Genomic DNA, 19,980 nt, shown 5'->3' with positions numbered 1-19,980 from the left:
CAGCTGTACTTCCTGAGGAGGCTGAGGAGGTTTGGCATGTCGCCTAGGATCCTTTGCAACTTCTACAGCTGCATCACTGAGAGCATCTTGACCAGCAGCATCACTGTCTGGTATGGCAGCACTATTGCTATGGACCGCAAGAGCCTGCAGAGAGTGGTAAAGACTGTGGAGAAGATCACCAGGCCTCCACTGCCCTCTCTGCAGAGCATTTACCACCGCAGGGTGCGTAGGAAAGCCGCCTCCATCCTCAAGGACCCCACCCACCCCCAGCACGGACTGTTCATACCCCTACCCTCCGGTCAGAGGCTCAAAAGTGTGAAATGCAGAAACTCTTTCTTTCCAACTGCTCTCAGACTCCTAAACAGCTGACTCAGGATTTACCTCATGTAATTTCATGTGTACTGTTTACATACTCAGTTTGCACATGCATAATTGCACACTCACTGCTGAGTATTTGCACTCCACGGCTCCCGAGTAGCATATATTATCTCTGCATTATATTGTGTTCTTCTTGTATTTTTATTTGTTTCCTTCACTTGCTGCTTTGAAGTGCCTTAGATTTGTAATTTTACTGCCTATTTAGATTTGTTATTGCTCATCTACCTTATATTTCACTTGTCTTGTGTGGCACAGGGAAACATGTTTCCTAACTGTGCATATGACAAATAAACACTTTGACCTTCTCACCACAACGGGGCAGTGTGTGTGCCTTCTTCAACCTGAGGTCCTCTACCAGAGGCCTGCGAGTTTGAGGGTTCTGCATAGTATCTTAGCTGTATTTAGCATGGCACTCTTCTGGACAGAGCTCTGATGTTGTTCCTGAGATCTGTGGGAACCACTATTCCAGTTTAAGAGTCACCACTCCAAGTGCTCCTACCACCACTGGGACCACTTTGGCCTTCACCTTCCACATCTTCTCCAGTTCCCCTTTCAGCTTCTCATACTCCTTTTTCTTGATGTTGCTGTCACTTGGATCTGCTATGTCTATCACCACTACCTCCTTCTGTGCCTTGTCTACCACCACCATGTCTGGTTGGTTGGCCAGTACATTCCTTTCTGTCTGGATCTAGAAGTCCCACAGGATCTTAGTACTGTTGTTCTCTACAACCTTCTGAGGAATCTCCCATCTGCCACTATGTGTTGAACTGTCACTGATGCCTCTTTGCACAGTCTGCACCTGGGATCCTGTCTGGTATGGTAGACCCCTGCTTCAATTGATCTGGTACTTAGTGCCTGTTCCTGTGCTGCTTTGATCAGTGCCTCAGTACTGTCCGAAAGGCCAGCCTTTTCCAAGCCACTGGTAGGATTTCAAAGTGTCAGCCACCTTGATTATCTGTGGGTGGTTCATCCCATGGAGGGCCTTATCATCCCATGGCAATTCCTCTGGTTGGTCTTTGGTCATAGTCCGTTGCTGTCTCAGACATTCTTTCAGCAGCTTGTCTCTGGGTGCCATCTTGCTGATGTACTCCTGGATGCTCTGGGTTTCATTCAGGATAGTGGCCTTGACACTCACCAGGCCCCATCCACCCTCTTTCCAGCTGGTGTACAGTCTCTGGGTGTTAGGCTTCAGGTGGGAACCTCTATCCACCATGAGCTGTTTCCACTGGTAAACCTCCATGTCCTCCTTTGGCCAGCTCACTATGCTGTACGTCGGCAAGGTATCTGATGACTGGCAGGGTGTATGTATTGATGTCTTGGATCTCGTCCCTCCCACTGAGCTGGGTTTTCAGGACCTGTCTTATCCATGGTACATGGATATGCTACCGCTATCTCTCTCTCTCTCCATATATACAGTGGGTACGGAAAGTATTCAGACCCCTTAAATTTTTCACTCTTTGTTATATTGCAGCCATATGCTAAAATCATTTAAGTTCATTTTTTTCCTCATTAATGTACACACAGCACCCCATATTGACAGAAAAACACAGAATTTGACATTTTTGCAGATTTATTAAAAAAGAAAAACTGAAATATCACATGGTCATAAGTATTCAGACCCTTTGCTCAGTATTTAGTAGAAGCACCCTTTTGAGCTAATACAGCCATGAGTCTTTTTGGGAATGATGCAACAAGTTTTTCACACCTGCATTTGGGGATCCTCTGCTATTCCTCCTTGCAGATCCTCTCCAGTTCTGTCAGGTTGGATGGTAAATGTTGGTGGACAGCCATTTTCAGGTCTCTCCAGAGATGCTCAATTGGGTTTAAGTCAGGGCTCTGGCTGGGCCATTCAAGAACAGTCACGGAGTTGTTGTGAAGCCACTCCTTCGTTATTTTAGCTGTGTGCTTAGGGTCATTGTCTTTTTGGAAGGTGAACCTTCGGCCCAGTCTGAGGTCCTGAGCCCTCTGGAGAAGGTTTTCGTCCAGGATATCCCTGTACTTGGCCGCATTCATCCTTCCCTCGATTGCAACCAGTCGTCCTGTCCCTGCAGCTGAAAAACACCCCCATAGCATGATGCTGCCACCACCATGCTTCACTGTTGGGACTGTATTGGACAGGTGATGAGCAGTGCCTGGTTTTCTCCACACATACCGCTTAGAATTAAGGCCAAAAAGTTCCATCTTGGTCTCATCAGACCAGAGAATCTTATTTCTCACCATCTTGGAGTCCTTCAGGTGTTTTTTAGCAAACTCTAATAAATCTGCAAAAATGTCAAAAATTCTGTGTTTTTCTGTCAATATGGGGTGCTGTGTGTACATTAATGAGGAAAAAAATGAACTTAAATGATTTTAGCATATGGCTGCAATATAACAAAGAGTGAAAAATTTAAGGGGGTCTGAATACTTTCCATACCCACTGTATATATACAAGTGTATATGTATAAAAGTGCTCCCTTACACCATAATTTTAATTAAATTAACATTTGAATTGCAAAAACATACTGGTAACAGAGAAAATGATGACAGAATGCTGTCAAACTGGACAACCCATTATTAGTTGAATGCTACTTGAACTGAGTTGCTAATGTTTAAGATGTGGTGAAGGTAATGGTCCATTAAGTAAGATTGAGTGACAGGTGTGTACACTACCTCTCACCATACCCTTACTCACCAAACCACTATTTTAACACCAGACCAGTGTTAGGTCACTAACCTGTACCTCATTGGGATTTGGTCGAGTTACTAGGTGTGCTTGGCAGGGAGTGAGCACAGCTGGAGCCCATTTGCTAATTGTGTCACGGGCATTTAGCCTGTGCTCAGCTGCCTCCTCCTTGCTCAAACCGTAGCTTACTGGCCACTCTCTGCTTGAGAGCTTTCAGAAAGGTTGCTTACCTGTTTGTTCCTGTGTTTCCTGCAAGTTTTTGTCTCGCTCCAGCTCTCAGCAGTTTCCTCGTTCCTGTGTTCCCTGCTTGTCTGCCTGAATATTCCTCTCGTCTGCTACTCTGCATTGCTGAATGAATCTGCCTCCAGTCCTGTGTCTACTCCTCTTGCCTACTACTCAGCATCACTACTGCACCAACCCAGTTTTTCTCCGGCACCACAAGCCACAGCTCCAACTGCACCAGCCACCACTTGCCTGTCCCCTACTCTCCACTCCTAAGCCCTCATTGACTGTCTCCCAATACATCAGTACCCATTGACTCCAGCCTACTTACCTCATCCTCTCTGCTTTGTTCTGCTGGTCAGAGTCAGTGTTAAAATAAACCTCCTGGCTAGTCTGACATCTGAGTCCTGCCTTTGTGTCCAACTGGTGTTCTGGGCCCTAGGCCATAACAACCAGTGCCTGTTTCTAGCTGTTGTCATCACATAACCCTTGCGTTGTGTAAAAAATATATCTTTCTTGATTTTGTTTTGCAAGTAGAATTTTTACTTTTTAGAACAAATCATATATTTCTGGAGTTTGCATGTTCTCCCTGTGCCTGCGTGGGTTCTCTCAGGGTGCTCTGGCTTCCTCCCACAGACATGCAGCTTAGGTTGATTGGAGACTCTAAATTGCCCCCAGGAGTGAGTGTGTATCTAGTCACAGGGGTTTTACGCCAGTGGCGTCTGTGCCGTCCCAAGTGTGGTTAAATAGAGAGGGTTGTGTCAGGAAGGGCATCCGGTGTAAAAAACATGCCAAATTTACTCATGCAAATCAAATTCTTTGTGGCGACCCCTAACAGGAACAGCCGAAAGTAGAGTAATAGAACAAATTGTATATTTTTGAAAAAAAAAAATGTTTTTTTCTGTTTTTTTTTTTTTACATTTCAATGTTTATAAAAAAGTCTTATTTTAAAACCTAGCAGTTTATGCTTCTGCACAAATTACAGCTTTTTTTTGTTGTTGTTTTACTTCACTGTTCCTTACATTCTGAAAGAGCCATCCTCCTGTTCACCCACAAACTGTGCCTCCGAAGACAGTGTACAGCTAGTCCACTGTCAACCCAAGTGTGGATAGTCTGTTTCACTTTTCAGATGCTGGCATCCTCCTTTGTATTGCTCACTTTTAGAGTTTTGACCAAAATTTCCTGGCATGTTTACCATGTTTACTCGACTTTTATCATGCCACGATCAGGATGTGACACTGCCGTGACTCTGTTTCAAGACGTCTCCTCAGCTTGAAGCCATCTTCGTTGTCACACCCTGGCGATCTGTCGCTCAGCTGCACACGCACACAGCTTGAAGAGATTCTCTTCAGAGAGCTGTGTGTGTGTGTGTGTGTGTGTGTGTGTGTGTGTATGTCTGAGAGAAAGAAGAGGGGGTGCTGAGATATGAAGTAGAAGGGCTTTTATCAGCCTCTGAGTTGAAAGTCTTTGAAGGCCTCCACAGAAGCTCAGCATTTCTTCCATTGTTCTATTTCCATCCCTCGCTTCGCTCCTGTCACATGTAAAATTACAAAAGGACTCCTGTACCCCCCAGCCCCCCAACCCCACACCCTTACCCCTCCTTTTCACTCATATCCCACCCCTTTTCCCCATGTTCCAAAGTCAGAGAAGCATATAACCCAGTTAGATTATTCTCAAAATACTTCACAACTTTACAGTGTTCTCACCGCAAATTGGAGTTCAGGCAAAGAACTGGAAAGCTGAGGTTGTGAACTTCTTTTGGTTTAAAGCATTACAAGGAACCTAATTTAACCCCAGTTGTTCCCTCATGCAGAAATTGCTAACACTCCTGTGTACTGTAGTTACACTGTGCCACACACTGTGTACACATGACAACAGCACTGTGGGACAATTTTTCTTGCCTTGTCTAAATCATCATTCTCTCACATATGCACACACACATACACACATATGCTGCTATCTGAGATCTTTAAAAGCCTGCCTGCAGGCCTGCACCTGTTTACAGGTGATGCTATTGTTGCATTTTAGCTACAAGACACAGAGCCCCTTCCTTGCGCTCCTTTCTCTTATTTTTCCGTTTCTCTCATCTTATCTTTTCTGCGTTGGCCTTACCCCCCTCTTTTTTGTTTTCCCCTTCCCTTTTTCCTTCCCCTATTCTGCCGTAAGGTATGAAGTGACTTCAGGTTTCAGTGGTCGACAAAGGAAAAAGAGGATTAGTTGGCCATTTCCCCAAACATAAACTGTAATACAAATCCCCAGTTCTTGTTTTATGCAGCACAGATCAACTTTGGTTTCTGAGACATAGTGCCTGAGAGCCAGTGAATGCAAACAAAGTTGTCTCTGTCAGTTGAAATGTACTAAACATTAACTATGCGTTGCTAGTAATGTACAAGCTCCAGAGTACCAGAGTGCACTGCTGCTCCTCCCTCATTCTTCTTCTGCGCACCTACTCAGCTGATCCTGTCCCATGTAATTACATATGACACCAGCTTGTGCAAACACCTTGGTCATGTTATCTGTACGGTTTCCTCCACCTTTTCCTGCCTCACACAGCCACTGTTCTTTTTTTGTTCCTCTAACAAGGATAATGAAAAGTGATTTCAAATGCTCTGTATTCCGATGCTGCTGCAGAGCTCGTTCCTTTGCATGTCGGCATTATATGCGAGAGTTCATGTGTGTGCGTCTTCATGCATGTGTGTGTATAGTGAATAAAGGTATTATTGTTGGTTGCAGGTGTGTGCTTGTGCCAGGCAGGCTTCATCGGAGGATTGAGAGAACAATGGCTCTCTGTTGGAGGACACACCTGAGTCAGAGAAGGGGAGGTGAGAGGGCCTGATCGCAGGAAGATTACACAAGAGCAGACTTCATTAAACCTGGGGGTTGTGGAGGGGTGCCATTTTTTTTTGGGAAAGAGAAAAATGTGCAGGAACGTGGAAGGAGGAATGGGAGGAAAGAGGAACATGGAGGGAGAGTAGAGGGGCTAAATACCAAAAGGAGCAGGGAGACTGAGGAAAGTGGAAACAGAGGGTGGAAGGATTAGAGTTTCAAAGTGAGCTGAGCATTAGATGAAAGCTAATGTAAGCGCATGAGGCTGCTATGGATGTAGAGGAGGTGGAACCTCACATTGCATGAAGCTCTATGTGCATTGCATGACTGGATTGGTGATGACACAAACTACACTCTCCATAGACAGTTGGGTGATTATTCCCTATGGGTTTGTCAGTGTGAGTGACACCTTTCATATAGTCCAGTATGAAGAGTGTTAGAATTTTATCTATCGTTAATTAGAAAATATTGATAAAAGCACCTTTAAACATTGATTTAGATCATAGAGAATGATTTCACCTGTATTTACAAAGTTCATCAGCTAACACAATATCGTATAGATGAGCACTGCCGTTTCACTCGTACCTCACAGTGTTGCTTGTGCTGGCCACATGACTGGGGCTGACGTGGCCCACTGCTCTCTTTGTGTCGCTGACTGTGCACTGAGATTGGCTGGCTTTGGTTCATTTAGATTAATAAATACACACAGGTAGAAACTAAACCAAAACATTACACAATTGAGGGATATAATTTGTTGTTCATCATACTATCCATACCTCTATTCTTTACTCTAACCTAACATTCACCCTTTGGCAGGCCTGTATTAGGTAATACTGAAGCTTGGCAACCAACAAAAATGACAACCTGTGATTATGTCAGTGGTGACTGGCAATCAGCTGGCAGTGTTCCAGCAGGTGGGAAGCCACCAAGAGATCACACCCTTGTCACTGCATAGATACTTTTAATGGGTGTTCAGATGCCTGAGTAGATGGACAAATACATCCTTCCAGGCTGTAGATGAAAAGAACCAACTGGTGTCACCATGTACAGTAGGGCTGTCACTTTTTACAAAACCCACATTTGAACAATGTTTGAACTTACACAAAATGAGTTCGAATTAATTCGAATGACTTTACATACTGCTGGGCAGCTCCTGAAGTTTCAGCCATAACAATTTCAATTTTGATTGCACTTACAGCAGATTGCACTTACAGCAGATTCTCTCACTATGGAAGAATCAATGAAAGGCAAGCTGCATTTATGCAAACTGCTAGTTTGTGCACTGATTATATTTATTTATTTAGGCAATTTAATTTTCCCAAAGTCTAAAATTATAAACCTCAACTGTAACACATCCCCATAATGTCTGCTTTATGTCACACTTGGAGCAGGATTTCTCCCCTTTGAAAGTGAAAGTAAAATGCTTCTTAAATAACTTCTAAGTTTTGCTCTAAGGTGGGAGTTGAGATACTTGGCTCCAATCCATATTTTTCTTGCCCTGTTATCTTCTAGACTGTTATAGAAATTGTAGCCCCATCCAGTCAACAGTTGCCTCAGGTTTCCCATCCAGCTCTGCCCTGCGCCCTGACCTCCCTCACTGCCCAGCCCTGACTGCCACACCCACCACACCTAGACAGATTAGCTCCCTCTGCTGTAAATAAATGTTTGTTTTATTTCTTCATTGCTAGATTGTCTGTTCTGCTGACCTGTAGATTTACATTATGCAAATAAGACTGAATATAAATGTAATTTTCAGTATATTTTGATTTGATAATTATCAGTAAATGTAGCTATGTAGAAGCAGTGTGAAGCTGCTGTGCAGCAATGTCAGGAGTATTATGCATAGGTTTAGGGTAGGACAAAAGCAAAGCAATTATGATGAACATGAATGTGATCGAAACATTCACTACAATAATCATTTACTGTATACTTGACAGACCAGAAAGCAAGTATTTGTATTGTAGATATTTAGGTATGCATGTATCTTTAATAGTTACATTCTGCTTGGTTTTACTTGGTTCATTGTTACGGCTCTAGCTGAGATACTTTCATGGAACAGAGCCATGATTAAAGTTATTAGAAATAGCTGCACTTTTCCTGCTATGACAAGTCAAAATGTCTGCTATGAGCAGAGACTTTAATTTGTGTCAGTTAGATAAGTCATTACACTTAACTTTAAAGTTGCATTATCATTGTGCTTACAGTCAAAACAGCAGATTGATTTTGATCTTGAAGAATGTGAGACTTGAGAGTTGCCACTGAAGCATGCTGTGCTCACATTCTGTGCTGATGAGAACTCAAACTGGGAAGAATAACAATAAGCAAACATGGATATTTACAAAGATATGTGAATTTGGTCATTTCTAACATTTAAAAGATTAGAAAAATAAGATAATGTACATTCCAGCTGAGAATTAGTTTTCAAGTATGTTTGACTCTGTTAAGCTTGGAAGGCTTCTGTACTTTCAATACAATGATACAGACACCCCACCCTGCAAAAAGTCATTTCAGGGAAAACCAGCAACCCCTGCCCCTATTACGGCCATTGGGCTGGGGTACACTTTACTGTACTAAAGTGCTTTATTTCATTTTATTGACAGCTCTGCCGTGGTGCTGCAGGACACTTGAACTGATGGAGAGACAGAGGCTGAAAGAAAATTCTGCCCACAAAGTAATAGGTTCTGTTAGCACAAAAAGAAACTGATCACGATTCTCGTTCTCTCTCTTTCTCTTGCTCACTCTCAAAAAATCCACTTTCAGCGACATTGTATATGATTTTCATAGGGGTGTAACAATGCACTTAGCTCATGAGATGAGATGATACACAATATTGGGTTCAGGAGAACGAGAGGAGACGATATTTTAAGAACTCTTCATTGATGAAATATATGACTGGAAAATGGTCTCTTATTCAACTGAAAGTCAGAAAATGCAAAGCAATGCAGGTGCATTTTGAAATGTTTTAACTAATCATCTTTTCACTCGCTGTTTAGATTTTGTGCTACTGTTTATCCACTTGTGTTGTTTGGCATTCAGGGTGTGATGGCAAAGTAAGAATTTCATAGTGCAGGGAAACATGTTTCCATACTGTAAATGACAATAAACACTTCAGTCTTGAATGAATGTCACTTTAGTTCTGCTTTCTGAGTATGAATTACTCAACAGACTGGCTTCTCTCCTGTAGATCTGAGTTTCTCTCCCCTATCCTCTCCGCTCCTCTCCTCTCTCTCCCTATGCTTCTATATGCCACCATTACACATTACTAACTGTGTGTCTCCTCTCTCCCGTAGTGTGTCCTCTCTCTCTCCCTGTACCTTTCTGCAGGTTGCCCTGGCCCTGGAGCTCTATGTCTCTGACGAGCAGTCACCAGCCACATCGACCTGATCAGTGTTTGATTGTTGTGTCATGTTGCTTTTCTTCTTTTGTTTCTCCTCTATCCACTCACCCCAACCGGTCGAGGCAGAAGGCTGCCCACCAAGAGCCGGGGTCTGTCAGAGGTTTCTTCCGTTAAAGGGAGTTTTTCCTCCCCACTGTCGCCAAGTGCTTGCTCAAGGAGGATTTGTTGGGTTTTCCCTATGTAATAATATTGATAACAGTAAGGTCTAGACCTTACTTTGTAAAGTGTCCTGAGATGACTTTTGTTGTGATTTGGCGTTATACAAATAAAATGTGATTTGATTTGATTTGATTTAGATTTCACAAGTGTCTTCAGACCTTAGAACTGTGCATGAACTAGGCATATGCTTCTAACTTCTAATTGAAGCTGTGTGTGACCTTCTATGCTATTTCCACCCTCACCGCAATGGACGGCAACATCGTCCTGCAAAGGTGCTGTGTTGACCGATCACGTACAGGGGACTCTCTTGTTCATCTTGTTAGCATGTGCATTCATTGCTATTTATTGTTGAATCTGGGCCATAGTTAACACACTATAATGACACACCATGCATTTTTGTTAGTACTGGATGTTAAATAATGTTTTTATCTATCAATGCAGACATTAGCAGCATGGCTAACCAAAACACATCGGAAGCTCATGGGCTAGAAATTTGAATGAAGCTACTTACATTGACTCGTCACAACGTGGCTGTATCGTACACACCTACAACACTCCCCCCCCCAACCCTCTACAACCCCTCATCCCCCAACCAATGAGGGCTTGTGCGTTGGTCAGGGGTTGTATTTTTGCTGGACTAGTGATATCGCAAGACAGCTTGTATCTCAACAAGACATAGTGTCAGGTTTATATATTGTGAGATCTCATGGCATGAGATCTCATCACATCCCTACATTTGCAGCATCAGGCAGCTGCTATCAATAAGCGGTCAACTTCAGGGGGAGGTGGAATGTCTGATACACAATGATAACCAACCACTGATATCAATGAATCCAAATGTGTTTATCAGTGTGAGGGATCCGGTTTTGTAAAACACATAGTTTCAAGTTTCTGGCTGTTTTTTCGTAATTGGAAATGAATTTTAAATTTCATACACCTGTTGTATAGTGTCAGGTTTGGCGTGTAAAGATGCCAAATAGTGTTTGTGGTGAACTCAATTATAAAACCAGACGAACGGAGGTAGAGAAAGGTTTTTTTACTTGTTGCAACCAAACAACTAATACACAGTCCAGGATCACAATCCGGTTGATAAGACAGTCCAGGGTCGGCGCCGGTAAACAGGTATAGCCAGGAGATCCAAACTCGAGAGGTCAAGGGGAATAACTCAGAAGGTCGGTACACTGCAGGCAATCTGGGAGGGCATAGGCAAAACACAGTGGTCAAAAACAATAATCCAAGGTCAGAAACGCAGAGTCAGGCAAGGTATAAATGCTGGAGAGTCAGAGCTGGAATCTAGAACAATCTGGCAGTGAGTTCTAGTGAGGGAACACTGACTATAAGCTGTTGGACACAGGTGTGAGTAATCAGAAACAGGTGAACACAGATTAAACTAAAGAGTCCATAACTGAGGTGTGACTGAAAAGGAAGTGGATACAAAATAAAAGCACACGACAGGAAGCAGACGGGGCAGGATCGTGACAGTATAGGTCTTGATTAGAGGTTTAAAATTGTTTTGTGAGTTTTTGACAAACTTTTAAATAAATCTACAGTCAAGTTAAATGCAGACTTAAGGCAGTGTTATCATAGTCAGAATGACAGAAATAAAAATGAAAATGCCTCTTTGAAAATGATTTTTTGTTTTGTTGTCTTGTTAAAATATTCAAATGTCATGCAAGATTGAAATCATGGAATGAATCTTCAGACAGTTATTGTCCTGCTTTATCTTTATAATGTTCGACCACTTTGAATCTGTACATCCTCATTTAACTTGTACAGTGTGAATAAATCTTGTGACCTCATCTAATGAATGCCTAATCAAATGCCTAATCAAATGACATAGGCAAATGCAGGACTAAAGAGAAACCCCTGTACAACTATCAACAAACAGCTGGAATGATGCAAATATAGCAGTGAACGCTATATGGTGAATGCAGTGTATCAACCTACAGTATAAATGGTAAGCTTTAGAATAACACACCAATGGACCTTGGTATGCCTTGAAGGAGCGAGGAGAGAAGACCAGACTCTCCTTGACCCCCGTCTTCTTGCTCCTCCTCCAGGCAATGAGCATGGATACCATGGGGTGCAAGGAGATGGTAGAGCAGAGGAGGGATAAGTCGCTGATTCCCCCAGAGCCCTCCTCTGTGTGGACGAAGAATCCACACACTGTTACAAGAACTCTACAGCGGAGGAAGATGATGAAAGAGGAATTAGAACTGCAGCACAAACTGATCCTGAAGCAGCTTCAGGTTACTGCAGAAATTTTCAGGGGCGACTGTGGCTCAGGAGGTAGTGCAATCATCACCCTAATTGGAAGGCCAGCGATTCAATCCACGTTGCTCCCAATGGGCAGAGCAGCACCTTGCAGGGACAACGCTCATATGATGATCTCTTCAGGAGTCCTGTGCTATGTATTTAAGATCATCTCATAGATTAGTCAAGCAAAGATAACTGCTAATGGGTTTTGTTGCATGACAAGTACATGATCAAGTGTTCCGAGACTGTTGTAGTGCTGTTGGACTACGGATAGTTATTACAGAAGAAAAGAAGAAATCTCATTAAAAGCCTTTTGTCACTAATTTATGACATGTTCACCATAAAGTTGCAATCAAAAGGGAAAAAGAGGAGAAGTGGTGACAAGAAAATGCACTGAAACTTGCACTTGAGAGTAATTTCACTCCCCGTCTCTGCACGTCCCTCAGTTATCCCTCCCTCCCGCCTCTCTGCAAAAGTTCACAAAGTCCCAGTATCCCTACTTTCACACAGGATGAATGCTGTTTCTGTCGCAACTCCTCAAACATGAAACCCAAATGGTATGTAAATGTCGTCTTTGATTTTGTTTAATGTATCCAGGGTACAAGGTGTAAAAAATAAAAGAGGCTTCTCCTTTGAGCCTATAAAGCGGTATGGTACACCTTTACAGGACAGTGGACCCCCTGTTGTGAGGATAATAGGAAGAAATTGTTTTGCAGAGAGATGAAGGGATAAAGAGAAAAATATGATTTTTCAAAGACTTTGCCACTCCTCTTCAACACCCTCCACGTGTTTCTTCTGGGGTGCATGACAGAGAAGTTGTCAAGCGCTAATTGAATGATGGCTGATTGTTGAAGTGTGCATCTTTGATGTTCTTCTCTTTTTTCTCTGCATGTAAATGAAACATCAAGAAAGTGGCAGATATTTTGCAAGGAAGAAGAAGTTGGACATTTATATGAGTGTGTGTTTCTGTGGCTGTCTGTGTAGTAATGGGCACATTGCTCCCTAATTAGATGGGCACATAAAAAGACCTGTGTGTGAAAGAGCAATAGCCAGCTGTCAGGTAGTGGCCTCTGGCCTGGTTTACAGACATAACTGGGGCCAACTGCGGTTCTGATATGCAGCTGTCATGACAGTACTGGAATAGGTAAAGGTATGGTGGAGGTCAAAGAATGGGGGAGAGGAAGGGCATTTTAAGGCGCTAGGTTTGACACCTTGTTTCTGCGTCTTGATTGGCCTAAAATAGCTCACTATGACTGAAGTTTGCTCTCAGAAAATTCACATTTAAATGAAATTAGACTAAAACTTCATTACAACCTGGCTTTTTTTTTTTTTATCTCCAGCCAATAGTTCTGTTAATTATGACAGCATTATTTTTAACAAAGTAAGAGACCGCAGACAGCAGACAGACACACAGCAGGCATGGTGGCATGTCAAAAACACTGGGTTAATTTATAACATTAATAATCATAGCATTTCCTTTTGAACTTGTTCCAGGGCCCTTGCATTGTGCATATTCACTCACCATCATTACTTAATGGGGTACTTCATGGGACTGAGCCATGGCTGACAAAATTTGTTTCATCCAACTATAAAATAAAAACTTCTTGGAAGACATGTTACATTCTGGATCTGAATACTGGGGGGAAACTTCCGTGTTGTACGTATCTGCCATCTAACCCAACATGGACTTTGTGGTTCTATATACTAAATCACCTATGTCCTCCTTTGCTCGTGTCATAATTATTAAGTTCACTGGGCATCACCAAACTATGAGACATACCTGCTGGTTGTAATGACCTCCTGGCACAAATGAAATATAGAGTAATTTTACACAGGACAGTGTCCCAGGACAGTGTCCACTGAGTCACATGCACTTTGTAATATTTTTGCCTGGGTCTGCATATTTGGGTCCTACCTGTTCCTTAATCTTGACAATGTGTAAGTCGAAGCAAGCTAAATTTGGTTTATATAGTATGGGGCAAGGGCCAGAAAAACCTGACTCTGCTCCATTAACTTTAGATTTATCCCTATAGGATCAACTATGTGCCAGAGGACTTCTGATTCATAGTGGCTATGCAGCTCAACAAATGGCAATACGTTATCTAAAGTTCGGGCGCGGGACCTGACCCGGTGTGTGCCTCCATACTTCTGATTCCACTTTTCATTAGGCAGATCACCTTCGGTATGTGTGGCTGCTCACATCCTTTTGTTTGCCCTTTTGCCCCTCTGATGGTGTGTTCCATTTCTGGATCCTCTTCTCCAACATTTTAGGGGGTTTGTGCTGCTGGTCCACCTCCACCATCTATAGTGCCTTTCACATTCACCATGCCATAGGCCACTGCATCCTCTTTGCCCTCATTCTTTTGGTTTCATGAGGACTCCTCTAGCCTGTTTCCCTATGACTCTCCTTCCACGGGCCACTCCCTGAGTAACCATCAGGAGAGGTTTCTTTGCATCAGCCCCTTACTGTGGAAAAAGAAAGCTTTCTTTTAGTGATGTGCCTTTATGAACTACGTATAGGTCAGAAACAAAAATGCCGTCTGACCTGTGTAGTACTGTGTGTACTTTTCATAAAGTGAGAGTTGCTGTTAACATATATACTAAAATGAGACTTCACTAGTCACTAGCATACCATGCATCTTTTTAACATCACTGCTAGTGTCTTTCATAGACATTAGTTTTGTTGGTTTACCATCAGTGGTTCACTGCTTGTTTCCACACCAACAAAGACTGCATGTGACCAGACAAGCCCAGCTGGATCAGGCCTGCCTGACAGCAGAGGCTGCATGAAAGAAAGGGATGGAGGGATGGAGTGGTGAGAGCAGTGAGAACAGCGAGGGGTGAACAGAAACACACACTGGGATCCTGCTGTTCACAGCAGCAGGTGCAAGGGAGAGGTGGGGGGTGGAGGAGTGATGGAGAGAGGGCAGAGGGGTGGTACGGGTGGTTTTGTGCAAAGGAGAAAAAAGCATGTGAATGGGGGGGATGTGGGTAACATTTGGGTAGCATTTACTAAATCAAACTCGGTGCTCAGAAGCCAGTGGAATGGAATACCTGCATGTGCTCCAATAAACGGAATCCGTGTTTGGTTTGCTCTAGGTTTTTCATTATGGGCCAATGAACTTAGGTGCTCTGGCAACTCCCTAGGCTGCTAAAGGCAGCAAAGACAACACTAACAACAACAGGAAGGCACACACTTTATTATCTGCTGCCCGCTGTGTGTAGGCAAACAGCAGAGGTAGCAGTAGGTGGCTGTTGAATGCGAATCCTCATCAAGACATACCTCTTGACCAGACTGTGAGTGCAGGATTTTCAAATAGCATGCTATAATTCTTTTATGCTTCTTAAATTGTGATCCATGTGGCCACAACAGTCCCCTTTCCACCTGGTTTCTCCTTTTTCTTGATTACTGGTATAACAACCACTTCTGCAAACACAAAATTCAACAGTTTGAGTCATGAACTTTTTAGATCTTGTTAAAAAATGTTATGTTCTACAACACTTGTGTTTCCATGGGGTAACTGTGGTTCAGTGGGTAGATGCGGTGCCTGCAGTCCACATGTTGAAGTGTCCTTGGACAAGACACTAAACTTCCAAGTTGCCCCCGAAGGTTAGAGCCATCAGTGTGAGTTGGCACTGCAGATGGCTGCCTCAGTTCTGTACCAGAAACAAATTCCTTGTGTGCAACATACTTGGCCAAGGTGATTATTAAAACAGATTCAGTGGATGGATTTTCAGGTGAGCAGGCTGCAGGTAGGTGAACAAGGTGAACTTTTTTCATTGGTTATTATGTTTTATTATGCCATAAAATAGGATAACTAACTGACTGAATCAGTACTAATGTCTTCGTCTGTGCTTCCCTGAGCTGTCCTAACAAAAAAAAAAGGGTGGTGGAGATGGCATGGGGATATATCAAATTACAGTACATCAATCTTGAGATGAAGCATCTTTCTTGAAAACTGGGCGTTGACAGACAGCAAGAGAACAGGCAAGGGAGGATAGCTGAAGATCTCTCCCTTTGATGAGACATAACAATATCCAAATCCCAGACCGCCTCTTATTTAAGTTACCGAGGACTCTTAAAAAGGGAAGTTCTTCCAAAATCGCTCAGAAGCTTGCGTGCTTTAGGTGAAGGGAGGGAATGGAGGGAGCAAGAAGTAGAAGGGTGGGGGGAAAGAAGATAATGTTTATGCATTAGATTTTCAAAGAGCTTTTTTCTGCAAGGAAATTCAGATTCAAAGGTATACTTCTTGCAGGAAGATCTAAAGGATTCTTTCTCCCTCTCCCTGTTATTGCATGAGTGACAAAGTCTCTCTGTAGCTTAGCCAGGACTTTGTATGCACATGGTAACTGAGTGTGAGTAAGCCCTACATAGCTACAGTATATCCACCAAGGGAACTGAGTGGTGCATAAAAGTATTTTTATATATAATATTTTCTACGCTCAAACTACATATTTGACATCAAAGAGAACAGTAACACTAAAGTAACACCTTGGCTAGGCAATCAAATGCTACTGTTAACTCCAGTCAAGCACTCTGCCGCCCACAAGCAATGCCACTGTGCTCACAATGAAGCCTGACCTGTGTGCCCGTGCTTATCGCTCCAAATTCAGAGTCATCGGGGCAATATTTGCTGAGACTTTTTCGAAGTGGGAAATCCGAACTCCGAAACTTCAGAGGCAGAGCACTCTGAAAGAGCTGAAAAAGTGGAGCTGAGAGCACAAGGGTGTGAATGTGGGTCCGTGCGTCTGATAGTTGCTGAGCGCAGCACTCGTACATACGTGTGATTAAAAATTCAAATGAGCGCCTTTAGAATCGATGGAAAGCTTTGAGGCTCTGTAATGAGGCTGATATATGAAGTTTAAACATTTGGAGCTGCTGGAAGTGCCACCGTGAAAACACAGACAGAAAAAAGGAGGCCAAAAAAAAGGGGAAGTGTGGCTTTGATGCAGGGATATCACCGTGGGGCACGGCTAGTCGGCTGGTTGGCTGGTACTGGGATACGGAGCACTTTCAGAAAGTTTGCAACTTTGCCCAAGTCATCATTTTGAGCAGTCCTCTAGTAGTCCAGGACAAACTGGGAGGAAGAAGAAAGAGAAGCAGAAGTACAGAAATCTCAGAGAGAACGAAAAGTAGATGGAAGCAGAGAAAATGACATGGGGTGGATAAAGAGAGTGGAAAAAAGTGATTACACAGGTGGAGGAGGGGAACAATGACAATTGCCTGCTATCAGTTCTCTGTATACACCTGTCAATCACACACGCACACACACACACACACACCCATACAAGAGCACAAATATGGAGAGGGGCTTTGGTGTGAGCATCTGGGACAGAAGGAGAGAGGTATTAGTTCGCATACTCCTGTGTGTGTAACCACATTTGGATGTGGTATACACACACACTCACACACGCTGTTCTACTTCTATCTCTGGAAGCAGTGGGAGTCTAGTGCCACTTTGAACTTGCCTACCATTAAAAGCCTGACAGAGTTTTGAAGAGGCCTATTGAAAGGGAACCTGGGCATTTATGATGTAAATGTATTTTTTTCCAACCCTTTCTTCTTCTCCCCCACTTTTTTATTTTGACAGCCTTTGAAATTTGTCATATGCACATCCAATTTAACAGCCAGAAAAGACTTCTTTGGCCCTGTTTTTTTTTCTTTTTCACAACAATCAATTTTCATATCAACTTGAATGGAAATGGCTGAATATTTTTGCTTGATTTTATTTAATATGATCATCACTGTTTCAGTCACTCACCGTGTTAGAGTTATATTCTTTTAGTCAGGTAATTTTCTGTGAGATTTACTCTCGTATCCAATTCTTCAAAGGGGGAAACAAGTGATTCCTCAAAAGGGCAGCAGTATCTTCAGTCCTTGTGTATCGCCTTTTTTAAACCAAGCTGGCTGTCGTAACCTTTCCTTTCATTTGCTCACACGTCCCCGGTAACTGCTCTGAACTCCCGGGACAAGCAGCTTTTGAAAATAATTTTTTTGATGTTCTTTAAAGGCACTTGGGGCTTTAAATTATGTTTTTCCTGTGTGCAGTTGATGGTCTCCTTTAGTCATTGACAAGGTATTTTATGACGATGACATAACGAGGACGTCTGGGTTGTGGTTAACCTACATGCTGTTCAGCCCAAACGTCCCGTGCATTTACACCAAATGATATTGCACCTCACCGCTTATGTTGTTTGACCCAGTGACAGAGACAAACCACAGACGATCACCCCTATTTATTTCCAAGTGGTTTGCTTATTGAGCCATCCTTGTAGCCAGCACCATACTATGTGTGCATTCTCAAATGCAGCAGAGAGAAAGAGAATGATGGTCAAAAAAGCATTCAAACAGAGACATGGCTAAAGCAGACTCAGCCCTTGAAATCTTATTACAATTTGTTGCAGAGAATGAAATTATTAGGGTGGCAAATCTCTTATCTTGTATTGCTGGGTAAACTTTATTTTTCAGTTGATTATTTAGCCAAGAAAATAACAGATCACAGTGAAAAACACCCTCAGCAATTTCCCTGAATCCAAAGTGACATCTTCAAATTACTTGTTTTGTCAGACCGTCCAAAATCCACAGATACTCCATTTATAATGGTAGAGCCAGAACCAAAAAATGATGCCATTTCTGTAGAATGTAATACCCCCGTTCTTTTATTAGACAGATCTGAATAACGAAGGAGTCCGTCTTTCTTCATTTTAGTGCTGATTTATTTAAACCACAAGCAAAATTACAAAACGCAACCCAGGTGGCTCCCCCTGCCAGGCATCCCTATGCAGGCTGCTGGAAAGAGAGCCCCCGAAACACAGAGCCTAATACATTTTTAAGTTTTGAGCTAACCCCTTACACAGATGAAGTCAGTCCGCAGACTCCATCTCTTATCTAGAGTTCCACAGGCTTGGAGCAGCTGGATTTTACCTAGTCATAGCAAAATGAGGAATTTCAATGTGTGTGTGTTGTCACGTGGTGCTTAACTAAGGCATTCATTCAAACATAATATTCTAACACAAGATTTAATACAAGAAAACAATTGGTGTCATGGTACACTTTTCAGAATCAATATTCTATCTGTCAACCTTGAAACAGAGCAGACTAGAGCAGACTTTGAATCTTACTAAACTGCATTACTAACACATTTAATTCAACACATTAATAATTATCTGACTGATTTACTAATATCTAACAAGAATAAATAACTAAAAAGGTCCATCATGCACGAAACTAGTTTTCCTGCTTTTTTTCTAGTTTGACTGTAGCCATGATCTGTCCCTTTGACCAAACCTTAGGTCTTAACAATTTGCCAGTTGCCATGAATACGTACTGTATTAAGAAATGGTTTTAGAAAAATGTACATATAATGAAATACATTAGTCATAAATTAGGGTTTTGCTGAATCATTCACTGTTAACACTTGTTAATAAAGTTGTTCTGACAGACAAAGAATGTGACATTATTGTAATGCAACAATTTCCAAAAACTAGTTTTTGACATTATTGTAATGCAACAATTTCCAAAATTCATGATCCTTTGTGCTTAGGATGGAGGTTCATGTCACATCTGTGTCTGGTTTAACTGGCTTACTAGTGGTCACATCTTTGGACAGGTCAAGGTGGTTTTAGGACTGCAGACCCTTGTGCATGGTTATTATATCACTATGTCCATTCATTTTACTGTTATTATGTTATCCATACAGTCTTTGTATTTTGACCCACATGACATGATTGTCCCTCCAGCAATGAGATATGTCCAATAGGTATATACTGTAAGTCAGCTGTGATGTACATTGTGTCACTTACTGCAAAATTGCTACTGACTGTCGACTTGTTGACCCCACGGCCAAACGCGGCTTCAGAAAAGTCTTCCTGAATTGCCACCAAAAAGTACACAAAATGACAGGATGTCTGGTCACCAGTTACCTCTGCCTGTCCTCATCAGTCACTAGGACTAATGAAGGCACTTCCACTCCTATTAGTTTATATGAAGATGGAACAGTGGATGTGAAAAACAATTTTCCTTTTAGTTACTCTATTGAGTCATTAGATATTTAGCGCTCTCCAACCTGTGGACCTTCAG

At 42.4% G+C, this 19,980-nt stretch overlaps 1 protein-coding gene across 1 annotated transcript in view; it reads right to left on the bottom strand.

Moving 5' to 3' along the window:
• Nucleotides 1-4,476: 4,476 nt before the first annotated feature.
• LOC109957938 (perforin-1-like) overlaps nucleotides 4,477-19,980 on the bottom strand; it is a 74,374-nt gene continuing 58,870 nt past the window's right edge. The window contains exon 4 of the mRNA XM_020596197.1: nucleotides 4,477-4,578. Within this exon, the coding sequence (XP_020451853.1) occupies nucleotides 4,477-4,578 (102 nt within the window). The remainder of the gene's footprint in view (nucleotides 4,579-19,980) is intronic.

The sequence above is a fragment of the Monopterus albus genome, unplaced genomic scaffold (genome assembly GCF_001952655.1).
Source record: "Monopterus albus unplaced genomic scaffold, M_albus_1.0 scaffold29.1, whole genome shotgun sequence".
Taxonomy (NCBI): Eukaryota; Metazoa; Chordata; class Actinopteri; order Synbranchiformes; family Synbranchidae; genus Monopterus; species Monopterus albus.
Note: the sequence above shows the minus strand (reverse complement) of the source record. Positions and strands in the feature narration are given on the sequence as shown.